The 17699-nt window shown below is 41.1% G+C and overlaps 1 protein-coding gene across 4 annotated transcripts in view; it reads right to left on the reverse strand.

The window, feature by feature from the left end:
- Nucleotides 1-309: 309 nt before the first annotated feature.
- The window catches only part of LOC106839005 (heparan sulfate glucosamine 3-O-sulfotransferase 4-like), a 32015-nt gene continuing 14625 nt past the window's right edge, over nt 310-17699 (reverse strand). The window contains exons 3-4 of one of the 4 annotated variants that reach the window (XR_011494233.1): nt 10249-17698; nt 310-8506 (exon numbers count right to left, since the gene is read on the reverse strand). Coding sequence is in view for 1 of the 4 variants with exons in the window: in XM_070484698.1 (XP_070340799.1) it covers nt 8272-8506 (235 nt within the window). In the remaining 3 variants the exon portion in view is untranslated. The remainder of the gene's footprint in view (nt 8507-10248; nt 17699) is intronic. The other 3 variants (XR_011494235.1, XR_011494232.1, XM_070484698.1) reach the window with 3 other exon arrangements.

Genomic DNA, 17699 nt, shown 5'->3' on the forward strand with positions numbered 1-17699 from the left:
TCCTCCAAACCCATATCTCATAGTGAACCCAGAGGTTTGTAAAGGGCATATTTTATCCTGTCACTCCCTAGTTTACTAGCTTCTTGTGGCTGTTGTAGAAAGACGAAAGTTCCTTATGTGGTCTCCACAGCCCTGCCTGCTCTGTCCTACTTCTCCAGCCTCCCTTCACACCACTCCCCCCTTCCCTAAGGGGTCCTTTCTGTTCTTCAAATGTGCCCTGTTCCTGCCTCCCTTGGGGTCTTTCAGCACGCTGCTCCCTCTGCCCGCAATGCTTTCTCCCACCCTCCCTGCCTCAGTAGTTCCACGTCATCTCTCAGATGGAGGCATCCATTCAACATGCTTTATTGAGTGCCTGCTCAGTTTCTGGAGACAGTGTTCTAGCATGGATACAGAAGTGAACAAAACAGACAAAACTGGAGCTCTTAGGCAGCATTTATTCCAGGAGGGAGACAGCCAGAAAGACAATAAGGACAATATTTGGCGTGTCAGGTGGTGATAGATGCAGTAGGAGTGTTGGAAGGAGTTGTGACTGGAGATGGGATGGCCAGGGAAGGCCCCAATGAAGTTAATGCTGGGGAAAGACTTGTGGAGGGTTAGGGAGTGAGTCCTGTGGATATATGGGGTAACGGTGTCCAGGCAGAGAGAACAGAGAGCAGAAAGGCCCTGAGGCAGGAGCTGGCCTCCCCTGTTCCAGGAGCCACAAGGCCAGCCTGAGTGAGATGGAGAAGAGTAGCAGATGGAATCTGGGTGGCTGTGGGTACAGATGCTGCAGGCTCTTGTAAGGCCCTAACTTTTCCTCTGAGGTAGGCACCATTGGAGGATTTTGAACTGGAGAAGGAGGTGACGTGACTTGAGTTTTCACAGGATCACGTCAGCTTCTCTGTGGAGAATAGACGGTAGGAGACAAGGCTAGAAAAGGGAGATGAGTGAGTGGTACTGGAATATTCCAAGTCAGAGATGCTGTGGCTTGGATCAGGATGGTAGCAGAGCAAGTTCTGAGAGTCTGTCAGATTCTGGGTCCATTTTGAAGAGAGAATGAGCTGATAATATGTGCTGACAGACTGGATGTGGGGGAGACTGAGGAGTCAAAGATGACTCCAAGGTTTTTTGGTTTCTCTCAGATATGGATCCCTCAAGGAGGCCTTTCTGACACCTGCAGTCAAGATCTTGCCCCTGTTATATGTCCTCATGACACTCTCTGCATTGCCTTGGTGGTCATCAGCTCAGTTGTAATTCAGACATCCTGTTTCATGCTTTTCTGTCTGACTAGAGTAAACATGATTCAGAGCAAGGACCATATCCACCTATTGCCATGTGCATTGTAGACACATAATAATTTGTCAGATGGCTGAAGTGAAGAGGAGCTCAATGCAGATGCTCAAGATTACATTTCCTGATGAGATCTTAAAATTCTGTTTTTCTAGTTTTTAGTATTCTCTGTTTTAGAGACAAGACCAGGGGCTATAAGGCTAAAATTCCATTGTGAATATCATAGAGGTTAATCTGATTTCTCAACGAAATGGAAAAATGTCCTCCTTGACATGCAAGCGGGTCACTGGTCACCTCTCAGGAAGGGTGGCCTTTTCCTGGGGGCCTTGGTCTTTCCAGCACACTGATCATATCTTCACAGCTGTGCCCCAGAGAGCAGGGCTGAAATTTTCATCTGAAATGTTTTGAAGGCAGGTGCTGCTGCTTTCTGCCCCAGAGATGATATGTTATTTTAGAACTAGAACATTCTATTGAGGATAAATTAGCTGCCAAACTTGCCCATCAAAATAGTCACATCATGGATTCCCTCTCCCCCATTTTTTAAAAAAGAATGAATGAAATTTTTGAAAATATCTGGGAAAGATAATGATCTTGGATCTAGAATATTAATATCACATCGTTTTTCCTCTTAAAAGCTTAATTTTTTAATGATGAAGTGAATACTTTTTCCACACTCAATAGTGTAATATAAACCTATTATATGTCTAATTTCACACAGATCCACCTCTTTCTTTTTAATGGCTGCACAGTATTCACAGTGTGATTGTAATTTTCTTGACCACTCTTCTATTGTTCATCATTTCGGTGGCTGTGATTTTGCTATTAAAATAGTGCTGTGATGATGATTTTTGCACGTGTGTTTGAGTTTTCCTATGAGATGGATTTCAGGGGAGAAGTTTCTGCAAAATGGTCCTCGAAAGAGGTTATATCAGTTTTTATTCCCATCCATAGTGAATGAGATGCTAATCGTGGAATATTCTCAGTTTCTTAAATTGTTTATCAACTGGCAGGTAGAAAATAATACCTTTTTCAAATTTGTATTTCTATAATCACTACAGAAACTTAGAATTTTTAGTCTGCTTACTATCGTTGATATTTTTTATGTGAGCCCTTTCTCTGTATCATTTTCCTACTGGGTTGTTGTCTTTTTCTTGTTTGGTTATTTGTATTTTTATTATTGATTTGTAAGAACTTTTTATATCAGGGATAGTAATCTGTTGCCTCTGTATTTGTTGCAGTAATTTCTCTCAAACTGATGCTTATCTTTCAGTTTAGCTTGTATTGTACATTTCATAATACAGAAATTGTGAATCTTTATGGTGCAGAATCTGACAATCTAACTTTATGGCTTGTGGATTTTGGGTAATGCTTTGAAAGACTATTCTCAATCATTCTAACATTTTCTTTTAGCACTTTTATGGTTTTGGTATCTATCTTTATTGTTTTATATGTTATAAAGTAGCAATCTAACTTACTTTAGTCTCAAATTATTAGCCAGTTGTCCCTACACCATCTATTGAATGGTCTCTCCTTCCCCATTGATTTGAAACATCACTTGGATTATATACTAAATTCTTATCTATACTTCAACACAGGAATTCATTTGTCATTCTTGACTTCCAGTTGAAATTGCTTTTTTTCATTTTGACGCCTGAAAACTTTGACTTGCAAAGTAACTTAGATGTGTATTGATTTGGAGCTCCTATAGCTTATTTCTCAGGGTAAGAATAGGTTTGTACCAGGGATTAGCAGGATTTTTTAGTCTGTTTGAGCAGCTGTGCTCCAGGAAGAAAGAAAAGGAAGGGATATGAATGAAAGATGTGTGTCTGAGCCTGTCCTTTTTTTTTTGTTTTTGGAGGAAGATTAGCCCAGAGCTAACATTTACCGCCAATCCTCCTCTTTTTTCTGAAGAAGATGGGCCCTGACCTAACATCCATGCCTGTCTTCCTCTCTTTTATGTGGGACGCCTGCCACAGCATGGCTTGACAAGCGGTGTGTAGGTCCTCACCCAGGATCTGAACAGGCAAACCCTGGGCCGCCGAAGCAGAACATGTGAGCTTAACTGCTGTGGCGCCACCCGGCTGGCCCCTGCGCCTGTCCCTTTTCATCAGAAAAGCAATAGCTTTTTAGGAAGCTGTACCCTGTAGGCTTCTGCGTACTTCTCATTAGCCAGAACTAGGGCATGTGGTCCCACCTCTGGCTGCGGGAACATGTTGGGAGGTGAGAATTTCCAGTAGGGCAAATTGATACCTCAAACAAAATTGGGGTCCTCGTAGTAAGGAAGAAGGGGTGAGTGGATATTGAAAAGAGAAGTATCAGCTACATCTCTCATCTTCTTTCCCCCCCCAGAATTTCCCCAGGTGGTCTTGAGAAAGAGAGGGAGGAGACGGAAAAAGAGGGAGGTAGGAGAGAGGGGGAGAGAGAGAGAGAATTTATATAATAAAAAGCTCAAATCCTCAGCGTTCAGTTTGATGAGTGCTGACAGTTGTACGTATCTGTGTATCACCACCAAGAGCAGGATACAAAATATTTCTAAAACTCCAGAAATTTCCCTTATATCTCTTTCTAGTTAGTCTCCTTACCCCCACCTAACAACTGTTTTCTGATTTCGGCTATCACAGATTAGATTTGCTTATGCTTGAACATCATGTCAATGGAATAAGACAGTATATATTTTTTCTGTATCTTCTTTCACTCAACATATTCTTTGAGATTCATCCATGTTGTGTGTGTTGTCAAAGATGCACAAAGCCAGATACTAGTTAAAGTGGTAAGGGCAGATTTTAATCACTAATAACTACTGCAATAAGGAAAAGAGTCCAGTGTGAACTAAACCCAACTTTGATTTATACAGGGGGCGTTTTAAAGGGAGAATGAGGGAATAAGGACGATGGTGAGTAGAGTCAGAGAAGAGAAAAATTACACAAAGTGGGAAAGAGGGATTGGTCCATGTGAAACCATCTGAATTTGCTACCTGGGAGACTGGGGCCCTGTCTTTAAGCGTTGGTTGGAACAAACAGTAAATGCTTTTGCCAGCCTTGAGGTTTCTTAGGCAGGCACTTCAAGGGGGACTAGAGTCATCCTAGGGGTGTGGCTTTGAGCTGTTAGAAGCTATCTTAGAGTTTGTTCAAGTCTTTATAGAAAATGCCAAGTTTGAGGCCTGTCGAGAAGAGGGCTCAGAGGAGCCTGGCCAGAGTTTGGTCAGGGAGAGAACCTTTGTCAGTGTAAAGTAGTTTGCTCCTTTTTATGTTGTGTGAATATACTCTGATTTGCTCATCCATTCACCTGATGTTGGACATTTGAGTTGTATCCAGTTTTTGACTGGATATTTTGTGAATAAGCTGCAATGAACATCCTTATCTTTCATTTCTCTAGGATAAATGTCTAGGAGTGGAATTGCTTAGTCAGAGGGTGGGTGTATATTTAATTGCCAGACTAATTTCCAAAGTGGTTTATCAGATTACATTTCCCACCAGCAACATATCAAAACTTCAGGTGCTTCATATCCTTGTTAACATTCGGTATTGTCAGTGGGTGTGAAATAGCATCTCATGATGACTTTAAATTGCATTTCCCTGTCGACTAATGATGTTAAACAACTTTTTGTGTGCTTGTTGGCCAGCCATTCCTACATCTTCTTTTGTGAACTGCATGGGAACCACTGGCAGTCATCTTGATTTGAAGATCAGAAAGAAACACGTGTTAGAAACACCAGGAAGCAGGAATTGTGGGAACTAGGATCAGATGTACTTGTGTTACGTCCTGTTGCATCTCCCCACCTTTTGTGCTGCGCATCACTGACCGCCTCCAGCGTGCTGTTGAGATCAGTCCCAGGCTCCTGCCAGGCCCTCTGTGACCTCAGCTGGCTTCTCTCTCTAGAGTCCTCTCTGGTTTTTCCTGTTTTCTACTGTTCTCCAGCCCCCAGGCCTACTTTCTGATACTAGAACGCTCCCAGTCCATTCCCACCCCACAGCGTTTCTATCTGCTGTTCCTCCCGTCTGGAATGCCTTTGCACAGCTGACTTTCTCCAATTCCCTAGGACTCAACTCAGCATCCCCTTTTCAGGGAGGCCTTCCCTTTCACCTTCTCTAAAGTAGGTCCCTCTATCCTCCATACTGTTGAATCCTTCATTTGTTATAATCTCTTATTTATGTTTGTCTCTGTCCCTTGTCTGTCTTGTCGCCACTGTATCCCCAATGCCTGGCACTTAGCAGACACTCAGTAAATATTGCTTGACTGAAACAATAATATTTAATCGACTGATAATACAGAATTGAGAGGAATAGAAACTGCACCTTGTTATCCAAGAGGCAATAATAAGTCCAGGAAGGAGCGCTTAGAGGGAGGCAAATTGACCAGCTTTTCAGCAGTTGCTTAGCAGTGGAGTGAGTGCCTTCTTTGTGGGGAGTGGTCAAGCAGTGGCTTAATACTGTTGAAAGCATTCTTGCGCTGGGTGTTGGGGTTGACTAGATCATTTCTGAGTCCGCTTCCTACCCTTAACCTGTTTGGTTTGTGTTCTCATCACTGCTCTACCACTCCTGCCTCAACTGCAGGTATGGCTTTTACCACCAGATGGCACCAGAGGATTCCTTTGAAATCAGTGTTCATCCCATGGCCACCAACAGTGAGATAACATTTCACTGCACTTAGACTCCCAACATGTGCTTGAAACAAAAGCTTCACGAAACAGTCTTAACCCTTACTATGTGTAATGCATGCGTATATTTTCCGTTTTACTTTGTTTTTTTAAATGCAGACTTATATAGTATTAAACTGATTTAATTTTAAAACAGCTCACTGTTGGAAAAACACTATTTTAGATAACTGAGCAAGTTTAATCTTGTAAAACTTGTGGATCTGCTGTTTTCCTTGGACATCTGGGCTTATAGCAAATTGTGTCCCTTAGCGAGTCTTTGTGTGTTTCTGTGCTGAGTTGTTGCATTGAGTAGCTGAGCATATGCTTCCTTATGAGTGTCTATGGATGTACAAATATGGATGGAGAGACTGTGGGGGACATGTTTGTAGGGAATTCAGCACCTATTGCAGTCAAGGCAGCAGCAAGCCTTGTGAGTAGATGTAAAGAAAAGATGGTATCTGCTTCTGGGGGCTCAGAATCCAGCTGGGTGAGATCCCCCCCCCCCCACCCAGACACATACCCATATCTTAATTTTCAGCTTACTTGTCAAGCAACATGGAGATGAGTGTATTGTTCGGGATATCACTTAGGATGCTTCAGGTTGCAAGTAACAGAAGCCGGGCTCAAGTTGGCTCAAATGGTGAAGATGTTTATTATCTCATGAACTATCCGTTGAGAGGTAGAGCAGGCTCCAGGTCCACAGGGGTGTGGCAATGGCATTGCCTTAGGGATCCAGGTTCCCTCCATGACTTCTCAGTTGTCCCGATGCTGGTTCCACTCATGGTTGCCAGAAGACTTTCAGTGACAATCTGGGCTTCAGCTCCTAGGCTTGGAATACTAAAAACTTAATTCCTTGTAGTGTACACTGAGGTAGAGAGAGTTTAGGCTACCATAGCATTTTCCAGGTTGTAGCTATTTTGTTTATTTGCCCCTGGTTTCCCCACTATGACCTCCTTAAGGGACATGAAATGACTGGCACTTAAGACAGAGTTGGGAGAAGTACTTAGGTAGTTGTTAGTGATGTTTGCCAGATACTTCTGGGTCTCCCTTCTCTGGACACAGTACTTTTGGTTGAGTAGAGTTATCTGACTAGATCTGACCAGTGAGTTTGCTAAGTGAATAAACAGTTGCAAGTCTTCCATATGAAGTATGAGGTGAGGTTATTTGCTATTTATGGTTCTGGGAAAGGAATTAGTGATATGAGGAAAGAGAGAGGTGAAAAATGAACACTGTGGGAAACATGATGGGTGTGTAGGTGAATAAAAAGGTGAATGGATGAGTGTTTAAATTTGTGGTAGAGCACCAAATGTGTGTGTGTGTGTTTGTTTTGGTGAGGAAGATTGGCCCTGAGCTCACATCTGTTGCCAGCCTTCCTCTTTTTGCTTGAGGAAGATTGTTGCTGAGCTAACATCTTTTCCAGTCTTACTCCATTTTGTATGTGGGATGCCACCACAGCATGGCTTGGTGAACATTGTGTAGGTCAGTGTCCGGGATCAGAACCTGCAAACCCTGGGCCGCCGAACTGGAGCACGTGAACTTAACCACTGTGCCACCACACCAGCCCCTGGTTGGCCTTTTGAGGCAGATAATTTTCCTCTAGATCCTTGACCTGGCTCCTGGGAACCCGGCCTGAACCTGTTCTCTACTCACCTGCCTCCTTTTTCATCCCTTTCAGGTTTGCAGTAAGCATTGGCTACTGGCATGACCCTTACCTCCAGCATTTTGTGAGACTGTCTAAAGAGAGGAAGGCCCCTGAGATTAACAGAGGCAAGTGAACATCCCCCTCCCCAACATCTCCTCATCAGCCGAGAGGCCTGAGGTTTTAGGGATTCATTCTTAGAGAGTTCCAGTGTGCACTCTCTCCACTAGTATATGGAGTGCTAATTTCCCAACATCCTCACCAACACAGTGTATTATAGAACTGTTTAATCTTTGTTAATCTGATACTTGAAAAATGGTATCTTATAGTAATTTTATTTTATATTCCTCTTATTTACAGGTAAGGTTGAAGATCGTTTTCCTATGTTTAAAAGCCATTCATATATCTTTTACTGTGAATGGTCTATTTTGCTGCCTTATTAAAGTGTTAGTAACAATATTAGGCTCTGCAAATAATTTCCATCAAGGAAGTCACAGAATTTGAGACAGGAGTGTGGCTTAGCCTCAGCCAGACTGAGAAACTGACCAGGTAATTCTTGTGTATGCTGGGAATCTTGGCCCTAAGGATGGATCCTGTAGGTAGGTTCTTTCAGAAATACAAAGAAATTTTGAAGTGGAGGTTCCTGAGAATAAGGACACGGTATTTCCTTTGAGCTGAGGGTGAATCCAGGAGTCCATAAGATTGGGCGAGGCCTGGCAAAGAGGCCTTAAGCCTCCCTCCTGTGCTCTTGAGGCAGATTTCCTTCAGAATGCTGCAGAGGGACACACCATGGCGCTTGACTCTGTGCCTCGGGCAGCATGTCAGCCCTCCTTCCTTCCTTCTTCCTCCTCCTGGATTTGCCTGTGTACTGGGGACCTGCAGCCCAATAGGAGAGTGCTTCCCAAACAGTGTGTGGTGAGGATCTTTTTTCCCCAGTATCCAATCCATTGTGGATGACATTTCTGTAAAATACAATAAAAATGATTTACTAGCAAAATAAAATGAATAAGACAGGCAAAATACAAGCCCAAATTATTTATTAGTAGATTCAACAGGCATAATATTTCTCTGTCAAATTGCAATAAACATTTCTAAATGCCACTCTCAAATTGCGTTCTTGAAATAGTCACACTTAGAGCAGCCAGCCTTAGAACACAGACAGACTTTATCTTCCTTCGTCCTTCTTTATTTCTCATCTCCTTTGCCCAGCTCCCCACCCCGGAGCTTAACAAGTCAGTTTCTTAGACAAGCATTCCTCCCCCAATCTGTCATGCCGTGTTACAAACACCGAGGCTCTAACCCATACAGGGTAGAGATGACAGGAACACAATAAGAAGTGTGGCTTTCTTTGCTTGGACACTCATCCATCCAATTTCCTGACCTAAAAATATTATTTTGCATATGATCTTGCAATTTCGAGTTTTACCACAGTACTGAGTAGCTTTTACTATAGCTATGAAAGGGCGCATTTCCTAGAGGAACATTTAGATCAGATGTTTTGATGTAAAACACTTGTCTTTCGTAAGTAAAATATAGGGCATTTTATTTTCCTTATGAGAGTTAATTCTACTATTAAATAGATTGTACTTTGATTCAAACATCTGAAAAGAAAAAGGAAGAGAATTTAAAATTTGCTATTTCTCCTATAAAGTCACGGATAATCCACCGGCCCCAAGGAAGGACAGAAGTGCTCTGTTTGGCTCTCCTGCTGCAGAGGGCTTTGCAGGGATTATTTCTCATCACTGAGTGACAGCTTGTTTCTGTCTCTCTCTGAGGATATTTTGCTCGTGTCCATGGCGTCACTCAGCTTATAAGGGCATTTCTACGGAAGACAGAATGTCAGTGCCAAATTATAAACCTGGGGGCTAAGATGGACACCACCTTCTGGACATTAAAGGTAAGTGAAAATTCCCCCTCTTCTTTCCCCAACTGTTTAATTTTGTGAAGACGTTCACCTGGCTCAAAAATTTTAAAAATGTATTAAAAGGGATGCAGTGACAGCTTGTCTCCCACCTCTGTCCCCACCTGCTCACACGCCCCCCACAACCCCCATCAGACCCGTACTTTATCTCACTGGGGCCCCAGTGAAGGATTGTGGGTTGTTTCTCATCTTTTGCTGTTACAAACAGGGTTATAATAAACATCCTTGTGTACATTTCCCTCTGCACATGTGGAAATATATCAGGAGAAAAAATTCTGCCAGTGGAATTGCTGAGACAAAGAGCACGTGCATTTGTAATTTTGATGATAACTAAGATTTTATTGTCGGCACAGCAGTGTCTTAGGTAAAATTTGGAGATTTGCAAGGCTGGGTGATGATAATACGATACAACGCCCTTCTGTAGCCAATCTCTGATTTGATCCTTTAACTGCTATGTCAGGGTTCAAGAGCAGGTGTAATTACACCCACTCACAGGAAAGGAAACTTGCATCTAATTAGTGGCAGAACCAGGACTAAAGCACCGACCTTTGACTCCTAGGCTGGAATTTTAGGTACAAACGTTAGCCCTACAAAGATTTTACTGATTACATTTTCTTTTTTTGTAGGTTTGTACATATTTTTCCAGAGGCTTCTGTCAGGTCAGTCATGTGGCAGTAATGGGTATGTACATTTCCCCAGATTTCTCCAGATGTACACCAAGATAAATTACAGTGTGTGGGCATAACCCGACCTGCATATCTGTTTTGTCCCTAGTCAGCTCACCTGATAAGATGGTCTTTGGTCATCAGAGCTCCCAACCTTTCTCTTACTCAAGCGAGAAGTCGGTGGCATCAACGTGGTCTTAGTATTAACCGTTTGTCTCTGCATTCTTCATTTAGGATAGGATAACTGACATTTATGAGGTGCTTTTACATACATGGCCTCATGAATTAACATGAGAGCTCTGTGAGAGGGGAGAGTTTTACACAGATGGGGAAAGTGGGGCTGCGAGAACTTGTGTCTTCCCCCAAATTGCATATCTGGTGGCATTGGAATGTGGAACAAACATCGGAGCTCAGCTCATCGAACTCCAGACTCCTTCCCCTTTCCTCTACACACAGCCCTGTGGGTGTTCCAGGGGTTCCTTTCTGTAGGTTGATTGTGCCTCTGTAAGGCAGGGACTGGGGCGTAGCAGAAGGAACTGGAAGAGAATGCAGTGTAAGTGAATGTGCCGTGTCAGTGTTCACAGGGGCCGTTGGAGAAATCCCTCCTTTGGGCCTGATGCCCTTTTGACTGGTCACATGGTTTGACTTTTTGCCCCTGTCTTGCAAGTGAGTTAATAATTAATAAATTTGAGATTTTTATTTCTGAGCAAGGTACACTTATGTGCCCCTTCCACGAAGAAGGTTGTCTGTCAGTAGTGAGGAAGGAGAAAAGCACAGGGTCTGAAAGTCTTTTCTGGAAGTTTTTCATTTTGTTTGATAATTATATTTGTCTGAAGGGATTTTTTAAAATCTAAAGTTCCTTTTTTTTTAAAAAAAGAAACATATTATGCTTTTTTGCTCTTTTAGAGCAGAGGTTGTACGGGCCAAATCTAGCCTACCACCTGTTTTTTTTTTTTGTTGAGGTCATAATAGTTTATAACATTAGGAAATTTCAGTTGTACATTATTATTTGTCAGTCACCATATAAATGTGCCCCTTTATCCCTCATGCCCACCCCCATCCCCTTTCTGCTCTGGTAATCACTAATCTGTTTTCTTTGTCCATGTATTTGTTTATCTTCCACATATGAGTGAAATCATCCAGTATTTTTCTTTCTCTGTCTGGCTTCATACCCTCAAGGTCCATCCATGTTATTGCAAAGGGGATTATTTTTGTTTTTTCATGGCTGAGTAGTATTCCATTGCATGTATGTACCACATTTTCTTTATCCATTCATAAGTGGACGTGCACTTGGGTTGCTTCCATGTCTTGGCTGTTGTGAATAATGCTGCAATGAACATAACATGAAGCACACACGTTATTGAAACCATTAGTCTATTTATCCGTAAATTAAGAATAGAGAGCTTAATTGAATAAGGGTGCACAAGTCTCTTTGAATTGTTGATTTCAAGTTCTTTGGATAAATACCCAGTATTGGGATAGCTGAGTCATAGGGTATTTCTATTTTTAATTTTTTGGTAAATCTCCATACTGTTTTCCATAGTGGCTGTACCAGTTTGCATTCTCACCAGCAGTATATGAGGGTTCCCTTTTCTCCACATCCTCTCCAACATTGGTTGTTTTTTGTGTTGATAATTATAGCCATCTAACAGGTGTAAGGTGTAGTGTTTTTTTTTTTTTTTGAGGAACATTAGCCCTGAGCTAACATCTGCCACCAATCCTCCTCTTTTTGCTGAGGAAGGCTGGCCCTGAGCTAACATCTGTGCCCATGTTCCTCTATTTTATACATGGGATGCCTGCCACAGCATGGCTTGATAAGCAGTGCATAGGTCCACACCCGGAATCTGAACCAGCAACCCCCGGGCCGCTGAAGCAGAATGTGTGAACTTAACCACTGAGTTACCGGGCTGGCCCCTGTAAGGTGTAGTTTGATTTGCATTTCCATGATTATTAGTGATGTTGAACATCTTTTCATGTGCCTATTGGCCATCTGTATATCTTCTTTGGAAAAATGTCTGTTCATATCCTCTGCCCATTTTTCTATCCGGTTGTTTGTTTTGTTTGTTGTTGAATTGTGTGTGTTCTTTATGTATTTTGGAGATTAACCCTTTGTCACATATATGATTTGCAAATATTTTCTCCCAGTTGGTGGGTTGTCTTTTCGTTTTGTTCATTGTTTCCTTTGCCTTGCAGAAGCTCTTTAGTCTTATGAAATCCGTTTGTTTATTTTTTCTTTTGTTTCCCTTACCCAAGTAGACGTGGTATTTGAAAAGATTCTTCTAAGACTGATGTCAAAGACTATACTGTCTATCTTTTCTTCTAGGAGTTTTATGGTTTCGAGTCTTACCTTCAAGTCTTTAATCCATTTTGAGTTAATTTTTGTGTATGGGGAAAGAGAATGGTCTACTTCGATTCTTTCACATGTGGCTGTCCAGTTTTACCAATATGATTTATTGAAGAGACTCTCCTTTCTCTATTGTATGTTCTTAGCTCCTTTGTCAAAGATTAGCTGTCCGTTGATGTGTGGTTTTATATCTGGGCTTTCAGTTCTGTTCCATTGATCTGTGTGCCTGTTTTTGTGCCAGTACCATGCTGTTTTGGTTACTATAGCTTTGTAGTATATTTTGAAGTCAGGGATTGTGATGCTTTATTCTTTTTTCTCAGAATTTCTTTAGCTACTTGGGTCTCTTGTTGTCTCATGTGAATTTTAGGTTTCTTTGTTCTATTTCTGTGAAGAATGTCATTGGGATTGCATTGAATCTGTAGATTGCCTTAGGTAGCATGGACATTTTAACTATGTTTATTCTTCCAATCCATGTGCCTGGAATCTCTTTCCATCTCTTTATGTCATCATCAATTTCTTTCAATAATGTCTTTAGTTTTCATTGTATAGGTCTTTCATCTCCTTGGTTAAATTTATTCCTAGATATTTTATTATTTTTGATGTGATTGTAAATTGGATTGTATTCTTGAGTTCTCTTTCTGTTAGTTCGTTATTAGAGTATAGAAATGCAACTGATTTTTGTAAGTTGATTTTGTACCCTGCAACTTTGCTGTAGTTGCTGATGATTTCTGATATTTTTCTGATGGATTCTTTAGGGTTTTCTATATATAAAATTATGTCATCTGCAGACTGAGAGTTTCACTTCTTCCTTGCCAATTTGGATACCCTTTATTTCTTTTTCTTGCCTAATTGCTCTGGCCCAAACTGTCAGTACTATGTTGAATGACAGTGGCAAGAATGGGCACTGTTGTCTTGTTAGTGTTCTCAGCGGGATGGCTTTCAGTTTTTCCCCTTGAGTAGTTTGTCATATATGGCCTTTACTATGTTGAGGTACTTTCCTTCTATGCCCATCTTATTGAGAGTTTTTATCATAAATGGATGCTGGATCTTGTGAAATGCTTTCTCTGCATGTATTGGGATGATCATGCGGTTTTTATTCCTCGTTTTGTTAACATTGGTGTGTCACATTGATTGATTTGCAGATGTTGAATCATCCCTGTGTCCCTGGTATAAATCCCACTTGATTATGGTGTATGATCCTTTTAATGTATTGCTATATTTGGTTCGCCAATGTTTTGTTGAAGATTTTTGCATCTATATTCATTAGTGATACCAGCTTGTTATTTTCCTATCTTGTGTTGTCCTTGTCTGGCTTTGGGATCAGGGTATGTTGGCCTCATAAAATATATTAGAAAGTGTTCTGTCTTCTTCAGTTTTTTGGAATAGTTTGAGAAGGATAGGTACTAAATCTTCTTTGAATATTTGGTAGGATTCTCCACGGGAGCCATCTGGTCCTGGACTTTTATTTTTGGGAGGCTTTTCCTTACTGTTTCAATCTCTGTACTTGTGATTGGTGTGTTCAGATTCTCTGTTTCTTCTTGGTTCAGTTTGGGAGGTTGTAAGAGTCTAAGAATTTATCCGTTTCTTCTAGATTGTCCACTTTGTTGGCATATAGTTTTTCATGGTATTCTCTTATAGTCCTTTGTATTTCTGTGATAGCCGTTGTAATTTCTCCTCTTTCATTTCTAATTTTATTTTGAACATTCTCTCTTTTTCTCTTGGTGAGTCTGGCTAAGGGTTTGTCAGTTTTGTTTATCTTCTCAAAGAACCAGCTCTTAGTTTCATTGATCCTTTCTACTGTTTTTTTGGTTTCAATTTCATTTATTTCTGCTCTAATTATTATTATTTCCCTCCTTCTTCTGACTTTGGGCTTTGTTTGTTCTTCTTTTTCTAGTTCTGTTAGGTGTAGTTTAAGATTATTTAATTTAGATTTTTCTTGTTTGTTAAGGTGGGCCTGTATTGCTACACACGATGTCATACAGCATGTACTTCTGCTGATACATTTAGACTTTTATTGCAGTTACCATGGAGGAATTTAGAACAGTTTCTTGTATGACTCTTCTTAAATGTCCATAGCTCCCCAATCTTAAATCTTTTTAAAAAAATTTAAATTAGCTGCCTACATTTCAAAAACAGGAGATTTTTCATGAAAATCTTGATTTCCAGCTTTCCTTGGAAAAGTTACATCTGGCAACATTAGACCCGAACTCCTACATGGCAATAATTGAGCAGTGGCCGCCTCGTTTGGAGGGGTCGTGCGTTCTCCACTTCTGTTCCCACCCTTCTCCGTTGTCTTATACCTTACCTACTTCCCTCACTTCTGTTACCTCCTCAGCCCCTGCAGTCAATTTTTCCCCTCAAGTTTTAATTATGAGTGTTTCCAACAACACTTTCCTCATTTCTAAGCCTTTCAACTTATGGTAAACCTCTTCCAGAATCTTCCATCATTTTCAGTCTATGTCTGACAGAGAAGATCAAGGGGCTTATTAATAATTCAGGTCAGGGCTGCCCCGGTGGCGCAGGTGTTAAGTGCACATATTCTCGGCGGCCCGGGGTTCGCCGGTTCCAATCCCGCGTGCGGGCATGGCACCTCTTGGCAAGCCATGCTGTGGTAGGCGTCCCACGTATAACGTAGAGGAAGATGGGCACGGATGTTAGCTCAGGGCCAGTCTTCCTCAGCAAAAAGAGGAGCATTGGCAGTAGTTAGCTCAGGACTAATCTTCCTCAAAAAAAAAATCAGGTCAGAAAACATGCTTAGAGAGGATGGTCTTCTCAGATGGTCAACACAATAACATCAGAAACATCACAGCTTGATAAGCTGCCTTTTACACACAGCCACAGTGCTTCAGTCCTTCTTTCCTTCTGGTGATGACATTCACAATTAAGTTTTTACGGAAAACATCTCCCCCATCCTTGGTTTCCCTCATACAATTGGAAGTAGAACCTATTCAGGCTTTGCCATTGTCTCGCCTCTTTGCTTTTCTACACTTTTGCTATCATAATTTTCTATATATTTGGTTAATATTTGTGTCAGAATGGTTATCTGTAACAAAATATCTAATGCTTTGTGTTCCTTTTGATGAATCAATGTAGAAATATATGAAATAGAAAGTAAAGACCCTCCATAATCTCACCCACCCCCAGAAGATAACCACTATTCAGTGTGTTCTCCTACAGATGAGCAGTATACCCAGAGACAGGTAAATAGATGCACACTTAAATACAACCCAGGGCCTGGCACATAAGACGTTCAGTACTCTTTTTTTGAATGAATGTATATACACATCGAATAAATATATGTTGTAGTTCACTGTGTATTTGTTGAATGAATGACTCTAAACTTCTATATACAAATGTAGATTTACATGTAACTTTAATTAACAGTGAATAATTTATACATACTGTTTTGCAACTTGCTTTTTTTCATACCCAGTAAATCATGGCTGTCTTTTCATGTCAGCCTGTAGGAATCTACTTCAGTATTTCTAATGGCTTTATAGTACTCCTTTGCGTGGAAATTCCATTTTATTTCATCTCTTTCCTACTGATGGTCATTTAGATTGCTGTCTTTTTTATGTTTTTGTATCAAACAGTATTGTAGGAGACATATGTATATGTGCATATTTGCAGGAACTGTTTGCTCAAAGAATTGGCCATTATGAATTTTAGCTACTGCCCAACTGTTCTTCAAGACCTTTTTATGAATTCCTGTTTTCACAAAGGTGGGTCAAGATCCTCTTTCCCTACACCCTCACTTACACTGGGTATTGTAATTTTTAAAAATTTCTACCAATCTGATATGCTGAAATGATGTCCTATTATTTTAAAACTTTATATCACTTTGAAGGCTAGTGAGGTGGATGGAGTATCTTTCCTTAGTTTTATTGGCCTGTCTGGCCGCATGCCCAGTTGAGTGAGCGGTGTGGAATAGGCTGCAGACAGACCAAAGAAAAGACCTGGAGATGGCAAACAAGACATATGGGTTTATTAGGAGTTACTTACAGGGAATGTCCAGTGGTGGCCGGCTAGATGGAAGTGTGCACCTGCTACCTCAGGTCGGGAGGGGGTTGCTTCTATAGGAAGGGGCACAAAGGCTATATGCTTGCCAAGAGGAGCTGTCCCTGTTACGGCCGGCATTCCCAGGAACAGCAGTTCATGTGGAGGGGCTCTGTGTTTCTTTAAGACATGATGGTCTTTGAGTGAGATAAGGTAAGATCCAGGCTGGCCAGGCCCAGGATCCTTACAAATCTCAGCAGCTGGGTGTCCTGTCCAGATGGTTGGCATCCTGCCCAGGACGACACATGGCTCTTAAAGGGCACTCAGGGTAGTGCCCCTACATGGCTGTTGGGATGACTTTGTAAATTTCCTTTTTTATTTCCTTTGCCCTTTTTTATCCCAGTTGCATTGCTTCCTTTTCTTTTCAATTTATAGGAACCCTTTATGACATAAAGATATGTTCTTTGATGAAGGTCCCTTGTCAACCTTTTTATTGCAGATGTTTTCGTTAATCTTTTATTGATTTTGTAACTCTGTGTGTGTCTTTTGAGGCAAATTTTCCAATCTCGTCCTTTATAGTTTTTGATCTTGCCATCACACTAAGAAAGGAGAATTTGAATATAAATAAATAAAATAGAAATGTGAATGAAAATTTGAGAAAAGTGATAGGTGATTAATAAAACTGACAGAAATTTCATTTTAAAATTATGCTATTTTTGTCAAACCTCTGAGGTTGATTGTAAGAATCACCACTATTTACCTATCAATAAAAAAGAAAAAGTGCTGACAAACCGATACTGTAACTGAACTCACTGGGTTCATTTCTTGGTGTGTGAGGAGTCAAAAAGCATAACCAAGGCAGAAGTACCTGCAGAAAAGGTTTATTGCTTGCACAAGCAATGGAGAACACCAGGCAGTGTCTCTCAGAGCTCAGTGCTGGTGGAAACTTTATACACAGGAGAGCAGAGGATTACAGGTTTATTTGTAACAACCGGGCAACAACTGTTCACTCTGGGCGCATGCGCAGCAGGCAAACATGCTACTACATACATCACATGATCTGAAAATGGCTGCTTGGACCCTCCCAGCAGAGGAGAATTTGAGATGCTAATAAGTTTAAGGTAACTTTAGGACGCTTGGAGCTGGAGCATTTTGTAGGGGTCTTGCTGCAAATGTGTGAGTTTCTCTCTGCAAGATAGCGCCATCTGCAAAACGGAGACCTCAATTTC

Source organism: Equus asinus, chromosome 14, assembly GCF_041296235.1.
Source record: "Equus asinus isolate D_3611 breed Donkey chromosome 14, EquAss-T2T_v2, whole genome shotgun sequence".
NCBI classification, from domain to species: domain Eukaryota; kingdom Metazoa; phylum Chordata; class Mammalia; order Perissodactyla; family Equidae; genus Equus; species Equus asinus.